Here is a 9239-nt window from a genome sequence, read left to right as displayed (position 1 = left end):
GGTCTGGAATCTAGACCACTGGATTTCTTGGTCTCCACCTTGCAGACAGCAGACAGTGGGAATTCTCAGCCTGTGTAACCATGTGAGCCAATATCTTTTTTTTTTCTTTTGAGATGGAGTTTCACTTTTGTTGCCCAGGCTAGAGTGCAACGGCGTGATCTCGGCTCACTGCAACCTCCGCCTCCCAGGTTCAAGCGATTCTCCTGCCTCAGCCTCTCAAGTAGCTGGGCTTACAGGTGCCTGCCACCATGCCTGGCTAATTTTTTTTTGTATTTTTACTAGACACAGGGTTTCACCATGTTGGCCAGGCTGGTCTCAAACTCCTGATTTCAGGTGATCCACCTACCTTGGCCTCCCAAAGTGCTGGAATTGCAGGTGTGAGCCACTGCGCCTGGCCGAGCCATTATCTTATAATAAATATCTTCCTCTATACAGCACTCCCCCCTTATCTGCCAGGGGACATGTTCCAAGACCCCCAGTGGATGCCTTAAACTTTGGGCAGTACCAAACCCTACATATGCTATGTTTTTCCTACACATACATACCGACGATAAAGTTTAATTTATAAATTAGACACAGGAAGAGATTAACAATAAATAATAAAACAATTATGACAATATACTACAATAAGTGATGTAAATGTGGTTTCTCTCTCTTAAAATATCTTTTTTTTTTTTTTTTTGAGATGGAGTTTCACTCCTGTTGCCCAGGCTGGAGTGCAACGGTGCGATCTTGGCTCACTGCAACCTCCACCTCCCAGGTTCAAGCAATTCTTCTACCTCAGCCTCCGGAGTAGCTGGGATTACAAGCATGCACCATCATGCCTGGTTAATTTTTGTATTTTTAGTAGAGACAGGGTTTCACCATGTTGGTCAGGCTGGTCTTGAACTCCTGACCTCAGGTGATCCACCTGCCTCGGCCTCCCAAAGTGCTAGGATTACAGGCGTGAGCCACCGTGCCTGGCTCTTAAAATATCTTATTGTAGGCTGGGCATGGTGGCTCACGCCTATAATCCTAGCACTTTGGGGAGGCTAAGGCGGGCAGATCACCTGAGGTCAGGAGTTTGAGACCAGCCAGGCTAATGTGGCAAAACCCTGTCTCTACTAAAAAATAAAAAAATTAGCTGGGCATGGTGGTACAGACCTGTAGTCCCAGCTACTTGGGAGGCTGAGGCACGAGAATCACTGGAACCTGGAAGAGGGTGGAGGTTGCAGTGAGCTGAGATTACGCTACTGCACTCCAGCCTGGGCGACAGAGACAGACTGTGTCTCAAAAGCAAAACAAAAAGCTATCTATCTATCTATCTATCATCTATCTATCTAATCTATCTATCTATCTATATCATCTACCATCTATCTTATTGTATTGTACTCACCCTTCCTTTATGATGATGTGAGATGGTACGATGCCTACATGATGAGAAGTGAAGTGATGTAGGCATTGTGATATAGCATTAGGCTACTGTTGACCTTCTGTATTCCTGAAATCCGTGTAACCATCCCTTTCTTGCAGTAAATGGCTTGGTGTCCCTGTTTCAAGGGATCTTTTAAGTCTTTGTATAGGCTCAATGCTTTCTGGTGCAACATATTGCTGTCAATCAGAACACGTTTTCTGTTCATGTCTTCCACCAGATTTAATGCTTTTTCCATCTTTTGTTTTGAGACAGGGTTTTAGCACACAGGCTGGAGTGCACTGGCACAGTCATGGCTCACTGCAGCCTCCACCTCCTGGGCTAAAGTGATCCTCCCACTTTAGCCTCCTGAGTGGTTGGGACTATAGGCACAAGCCACCATGCCTAAGTAATTTTTAATTTTTTTGTAGAGATAGGGTCTTGCTCTGTTGCCCAGGCTAGTCTTGAACTCCTGGGCTTAAGTGATCCTCCCTCCTCAGCCTCCCAACGTGCTGGGTGTACAGGTGTGAGCCACCGCACCCAGCCACCTTTTCCATCTTATCACACACCATGGCTATAACTTGCAGTTTAAAGTGCAACAGCAGGCCAGGCATGGTGGTTCACACCTGAAATCCCAGCACTTCGGGAGACTGAGGTAGGCAGATCACTTGAGGTCAGGAGTTCAAGACCAGCCTGGCCAACATGGCAAAAGCCTGTCTCTACAAAAAATGCAAAAATTAGCCCGGTGTGCAGTGCATGCCTGTAGTCCCAGCTACTCGGGAGGCTGAGGCACGAGAATTGCTCGAACCCAGGAGGCAGAGGTTGCAGTGAGCCAAGATCATGCCACTGCACTCCAGCCTGGGCTACAGAGAATCTGTGTCAACAACAACAACAAAAAGGCAACGGCAAAACCAGAGCAAAGTTTTTATTCATAATTTTATGGATGGAAAGTTCATTTTTATGTTGATCTCAGCAACCTCAGATGTGACTTTTCTTTTTTTTTTTTTTTTTTGAGACAGAGTTTTGCTCTTATTGCCCAGGCTGGAGTGCAATAGCATGATCTTGGCTCACTGCAACCTCTGCCTCCCGGGTTCAAGCAATTGTCCTGCCTCAGCCTCCCCATTAGCTGGGATTACAGGCACACCACCACACCCGGCTAATTTTGTATTTTTAGTAGAGACGGGGTTTCTCCATGTTGGTCAGGCTGGTCTCGAACTCCTGACCTTAGGTGATCCTCCCGCCTCGGCCTCCCAAAGTGCTGGGATTATGGGTGTGAGTCACTGTGCCCAGCCAGATGTGACTTTTTTTTCCTTAAAAGGTTGAGAACTTTCACTTTTCACTTAAAGGAAGCACTTTATGGCCTCTCTTAGGCATACCTGACTTGCCACATCACTACTCTTGCGCTTTGGGGCCATTATTAAATAAGGGTTTCTTGAACACAAGCATTGCAATACCCCGACAGTTGGTCTGATAACTGAGATGGCTACTAAGTGGTTAACTGGTGGGCAGCATATATAGCGTGGATTTGCTGGGCAAAGGATGATTCACAGCCCAGGTGGGATGGCGAATGATCTCATCATGCTTCTCAGAATGGCATCGAACTTAAAATGGTTTATTTCTGGAATTTTGTATTTAATATTTTCAGACCTGGGTTGACTGTGGGTAACTGAAACCTAGATGGCATAGCCTACTACACACCTAGGTTACATGCATGGTACAGCCTATGGCTTCTACGCTGCAAACTTGTACAGCGTGTGACTATACTGAATACTGTAGGCAACTATAACACAAGGATAAGTATATGTGTATCTAAACACAGAAAAGGTCAGGTAAAAATAGGGTTATAATTCTATGGGGCCACTGTCATAGATGTGGTCCGTTGTTGACTGAAATATCACATGGTACATAACTCTATCTTCTCTCAGGACTGTTTCTCTGGAGAACCCTGACTACACAGGCTGGAAACAGGTAGATAACAGTTTTCTTTCTTTTTTCTCTGTGTCAGACAGGTAATATGCCGACATTGTAACAATGTTTCAGGATGGCACATCTCACACCTGTGTGTGAACACCTAATCCTTATGCTTAAGAAGTACAAAAGGATCTGATAACAGTTTTGTTGGTTCTGTTTTTTTGCCTCATCCCATTTTACCAGTATGGCACTCTGCAAAAGTGCAACTCATTCAAAAGTCCCTATTTATACAAATTAAATAAAAACACAATTAAATTTTAGTAGGTGCTAAAACTTGGTTTTGAAATTTTATTAAAAAAATATATTTGCAAACATATAAAATTTAGGATGAAAAACGCTCATTTTAAAACATGTAATAACTTAATATTTGCAAACATACACAGATGGTATAAAATCCATACCATTAAAAATGTTAATGATACAGTATTGCGCTCATGGAACAAAAATCTTGCTGTAATTCCAGAGCTTCTCGTCCCCACGTTTCAGGGAGCTGAGAATCTGGTACAATGAAAGTCATGAGAGCCACATGGCCAAAGCAGTAATACAGAATAAAAAACCATTTAGAACACATATTTTAAAAACTTGTTTCTTAAGGAATCACACAGATAAAAAGGAAACACAATTCTGCATTTTCCCCACTTTGAAGTGAATGATATTGCATCTTAGCATTTTAAACGAAGGTGTCAAATACAAAACGGAGGGAATCACTGCACACATCTGCTGAATTTGCTGAAAAACAGGCTCCTCAAGGCCCTGGTCCACTCGGAAATGTTCTCAAGCACAGCTGTAAAAAAGCCTAGTGTAAGCTGCTTGAATTTGCTCAGATCTTAGCATTTTAGAGACTTGAGAACACAGGGCACTATTGGTTCCAGAAGATACACTGAACACAACTGAAGAAAACTGAAGGGAGGCAAGAAAGAAACACATGCTCTGCAGCAAATGTGCAGCCAGGATGCAGGACGCGTACCCTAGGATTCCTCAGTTCTCCTCACTCACACGGGCTGAGCCCACTCGTGCCTATGCCACCTCTCATTCCTCTCAGAGTTACAGTATGATGGCTGATTTTGTTTTTTGAGCAGTTAGGCACCTTCAATTTCATGTTGCATTATTAGTAATACAATGGCAGTTAGGGCCTCTACTATGGAAATGAGGAAAATTTCAAACTACATTCTTTGGGGGAGGAGAGTAATAAAGCTGCATGGTTTAAAAATTTACCTAGTAGTGGATTTGATAGGGTTTATATAATTTCTACAAGAAAACATAAGCCAGGAAAAGAATAAATGCTTGACATGCAAAATCTGGTTAGACATATACTAAACTAAGCCTGTGTGTCCCCCTGTAGAGAGGGGCCCAGCTTGACTTCTTTTTTTTGAGACGGAGTCTCACTCTGTTGCCCAGGCTAGAGTGCAGTGGTGTGATCTTGGCTCACTGCAACCTCTGCCTCTCGGGTTCAAGTGATCCTCCTGCCTCAGCCTCCTAAGTAGCTGGGAGTATAGGCGCGTGCCACTACGCCCGGCTAATTTTTGTATTTTTAGTAGAGATGGGGTTTCACCATGTTGGTCAGGCTGGGACTTGGGTTCTTAATAAAATACCACTCTCTGTGATGGCTACATCTAAGCCTTCGAAGGTGAGCTGTGGACATACCACATGTGGACAGCATGAAATGCTTCTTCTGACACTGAGAGTCACTTGAAAAACTTGAATTCAAAGTCAAGCAGGCCAAATCTCACACCTCAAGAATCCCAGGAGGTACACAATGAAGAAGAGCTTCTGCCTTAAAGGAACAAGGCTGTCTGGGAGGCTTGAGAGTCCATTAAAAGACACTGCATTAACTACAACAAAAAGAAGAGCAGTACCACCCACCAGTGGTGCTCCAGACACACCTCTCCTCCAAATTCCGGGCTGCTCCTCTTGGAGCCTACACTTAGACCCTAGGGGTGGGGGTGGGCACACAAATGGACAGAGTGGTCTAAATGCAGGTCTCCTGGGGTTCTGCGAAATCTAGCCAGAAGCATCTCCATCTCGGTGTCCATTTCGATCCAACTAAGCTTCCAGTAAAGACACTGCAGCAATGTAAACATGCAACCTAAGCTAGCATGAGGTTCTAGATAGTAAGCCTGAACTAGGAATAAGGCAACTAAACTGTGACTTTCGGGCCAGGGTCATCCAACTGCAATTATCCAGGCTTGGCCTGGCTTCTCTAGGGATTCATTCTGGCCTGAACTTCCTGGTAATCATGACATGAACTTCTGGCTTCTGAATTTTAAGTAAATACTTTTAATATATAAATTTGGGAGGTGAAACAGGTTTACCCTTTTCAAGTCTCCATGACTTGGGCACTTAAGTTTACTTTCACACTAAGGAAGCCTTATCATAGATTCTCTTTACTGTCTATCATATCCATTCCTAGCATTAAAGGTGAAAATTAGTATGATCACAGACTCTCTTTAGGATATTCTCTCTTAACTCTCTCATAATATTACATACTTAAAAGCATAATTTCGATTCAAGAATCCCTTGATTCGTCTGTTCACCAAAGCCCACTGAGACCACACTTGAGGTGCAATCACACCTACTGGTGTGGCCACTTTATGGAAGTCACGTGGCTCCCTGGACACCATCTCCCGGTGTCAGCAACACTCTGTATCCTACTATAGCTTTCTCATTCCCAGATGATGCATAAGGAATTCATTTTTGGTTGCTTAATTTACATACTATCTGTGAAAACAAACTATTCATAATTGAGCATGAAAACTTATAAGCTTCCCTGAATTCTGCACAATTCACACATAATTAGGTAGACAGCAATAGAAGACACTAAAATGAGAAGCAGAAACCCTGTCCAGGAAGCATGTTTAGATCAACAAAACCCAATCATTCTTTATGCTAAAAACTAAGACCAAACTAAAACAAGTATGTAATTCACAAGTAATTTTCTAAAATTTTAGCTAGAAAAAAATAATCTATGGACTTATGATTGAGTTACCATTAAAGCTTAAATGATTGTTCCTAAGGAACCATCATATCTGTCAGCATTATTCACAGCTAATCCTTATGCTAGCTGGTTGAGCCAATTGGGTTTTTACCCCATCATTAAATAGTGCTCAGAAAAGTAAGCAGTGCATCTTAATTGGTTAAATACTACAAAATGACCTGTATCATAGAAACGAAGACACTTTCAAAGAATATCTTAAAATTACTATTGCTGAAATAAATCAAAATCTACATTAAAATATTACTAAACACCATTACATGCCATAAAAGAATAAATAGAAATCATGGCAGATGAATAGCAGCATAACAAAGCTTCTTTACATATTTTCACACTTTGGGCTGGGAAAGTACTCACAGCCTAGGAATACATTGGTAGAGTTCGGAATCACATTTTCTTTTAACTCCACAATTCTACAACAAAATAAGGGCAGTGTGAATAACAGCTCCCTTTTCTGCATAGCTTTAAAACTATTCTCAGTACACTCAAGGAAAGGAACCAGAATGGCTTTGTCAGATTGGTCCACTGGTCCTTTTGTCAAAGTGTTAAGGAAAACAATCAACAATGACAGAAAAGGAAAATAAGGCTGTGCTTCACACACAAACTTAGCATTTTCAGAACCAATGGAGAGTTTAACCTAAAATGAAGATTTGATAGGATGTGGGCATTCCCAGCCCCAGCCTTTCCTTCAAAGGTATGACATGCCTGTGTCCACACCACCAGAGCCTGACAGTGCCCTATTCAAATGGTAATGCTGCACTGGGGGCCTGCTGTGGGGCAGGACTGGGGCACTTAAAAACAAAATGCTATTAAGAAATTTCACAACTTTTAAGGCCCAAATGGGGCATTCATATAAAATATACTTCACTTGAGGAAATGATTCCTAATTTGCCGGCTTAAATTCTGGTCCTAAAAACTCGAAGCTACTTTGCAGAGCTGCCTTCTACTCTGTTCAGAACTTGACTGTCAGCCCAAAGCCCGTATCTATGGGATAGGCTGGGGGAAGTGGTGGGGGCCAGGCTGAACTTCTGCTGTGAGGCTGGTGACTACTCCTCTGTAAGTCCTTGAAAGTGAAAGCGAGCTGAGAATCTGACTCCTTATTCCACAGCCTTGCTCCTAGCTGATGAAAACACCCATATAACTTAACACAATGATCTCTCTCTCTTTTTTTTTTTTTTTTTTGTCAAAACAAAGGTCTGCTGGTGATGCTTCACAGTGAAACCTCCATTATCACTGAGAATGTCACTTGGAAAACATTCTTAAGAAATGAGTCTCTTTCTCATAGGCTCAATTTCAGGATTCTCAAACTCAATGTTCTGCTCAGAAGTTTCCATGATGAAGCCTATTTGTCTCTGAGGTTGGGGCTCTGCTTTTAGACTTATTCTGCTCCAGTCATAGGTTGTGGTTGTCTTTGTTCTTGGTCAGCACCTGCAAGTAGACTTCATGAAGTGTACTGAGGAAGCTGGAATCATTCTAGAAGAGATGGTAAAGGTTAAGGATACGAATGCCACATTTACCTCATCAGATTTTACTTCCTTGGTAACAGCTTAGGAAAAAAATTGTATAAATGACTTGTATAACTGATAATCCCACCACCCAGAGACAATCATGATTAATATTTTGAGTTCACGCAGATATTTCTCCACCAGGACTATACGCTTAAAAAAAGAGAAACAGTACTCCCAGTTAGTCTGTTTTTTTTTTTTTTGCCCACCTCAGCCTCCCAAAGTGCTGGGATTACAGGTGTGAGCCACTTTGCCTGGCCTCCAGCTAGTCTTTTGAATTTACTTTATGAATTGATTCTGTAAGAGGAATTTATAAAATTTCTTTTATTAAATAATGAAAAATCAAAGATAAAACTGGTATCCTACATACCTTTATTAGATGTATTAATGTATCCTGGAGCTGAGACTTGCTGAGAATAATGGAAGGCTTTCTCTGACTTTCTGGTGTTCCAATAGTTAGAGGAGAAGGGGAGCTGGCTTTCCTCTCAAGGTCCGAAGATCTTGTAACTGTCTGCTGGAAAACACTTGGGGCCAGCAGGACTGAAGACACTGCAGTGGTTGTTGCAGTAACCAGTGGGGCGCCTGCAACCTGGGGAGTGACAATGGTCATTTTGTACCAAAGTGCAGAAGCCAGTAGCCAGGCACAGAATAGGGACCATGTGGAAACAGGCATAAGCAGCAGAAGAGTGGAGCACAGAGACAGACTATTTTGAGTTCAGGTAAACATTCAGTAGGAACATGTGAACATCTGACATCTGGTTATAAACTTCCATTAGCTAAAGGATGATGAGCCCATTTATATAAGAGTGTCCTAGAATCATTATGGGAAGCCAAGTCCAACCACCACAGAAGGTAAGAGAAATAACAGTACAGAACGCACAGTAAGAAAAATCCTATGATAAATTTAAAATGTAAAGGCTTTTTGGGAGGAGAGTTGGGGAAATGACTGAAGAGGACATGAGGGAACTTTCTGGAGTGACAAAATGTTACATATTGATTGGGTTGCCCAAGGGATATTACATACTGTGTCAAAAACTCATTTAAAAATCTGCATTTTTTGGCTGGGCGCAGTGGCTCATGCCTATAATCCCAGCACTCTGGGAGGCCAAGGTGGGGTTCAAGACCAGCCTGGCCAACATGGTGAAACCCCGTTTGTACTAAAAATACAAAAATTAGCTGGGCATGGTGGCGTATGCCTGTAATCCCAAACTCGGGAGGCTGAGGCATGAGAATCGCTTGAACCCAGGAGGTGGAGGTTGCAGTGAACCGAGACTGCACCATTGCACTGCAGGCTGGGTGACAGAGCAAGACTCCATCTCGTCTTTTTTTTTTTAAGGCAGGGTCTCACTCTGTCACCCAGGTGGGAGTGCAGTGGTGCAGT

General features: G+C 42.6%; 1 protein-coding gene and 1 non-coding gene across 2 annotated transcripts in view; both read right to left on the bottom strand.

Annotated features, from left to right (window-relative positions):
• Positions 1-3389: 3389 nt before the first annotated feature.
• Positions 3390-3493, bottom strand: LOC112132932 (small nucleolar RNA U13). Its single transcript, XR_002914632.1, has one exon. It is a non-coding gene; the product is annotated as a small nucleolar RNA U13 (small nucleolar RNA).
• Positions 3494-3622: 129 nt separating this feature from the next.
• Positions 3623-9239, bottom strand: part of DCP1A (decapping mRNA 1A) — a 63012-nt gene continuing 57395 nt past the window's right edge. Inside the window, exons 9-10 of the mRNA XM_002813633.6 lie at positions 8229-8447; positions 3623-7826 (exon numbers count right to left, since the gene is read on the bottom strand). Of these exons, the coding sequence (XP_002813679.4) occupies positions 7746-7826; positions 8229-8447 (300 nt within the window). The 3' untranslated portion in view covers positions 3623-7745. The remainder of the gene's footprint in view (positions 7827-8228; positions 8448-9239) is intronic.

The sequence above is a fragment of the Pongo abelii genome, chromosome 2, assembly GCF_028885655.2.
Source record: "Pongo abelii isolate AG06213 chromosome 2, NHGRI_mPonAbe1-v2.0_pri, whole genome shotgun sequence".
Taxonomy (NCBI): Eukaryota; Metazoa; Chordata; class Mammalia; order Primates; family Hominidae; genus Pongo; species Pongo abelii.
Note: the sequence above shows the minus strand (reverse complement) of the source record. Positions and strands in the feature narration are given on the sequence as shown.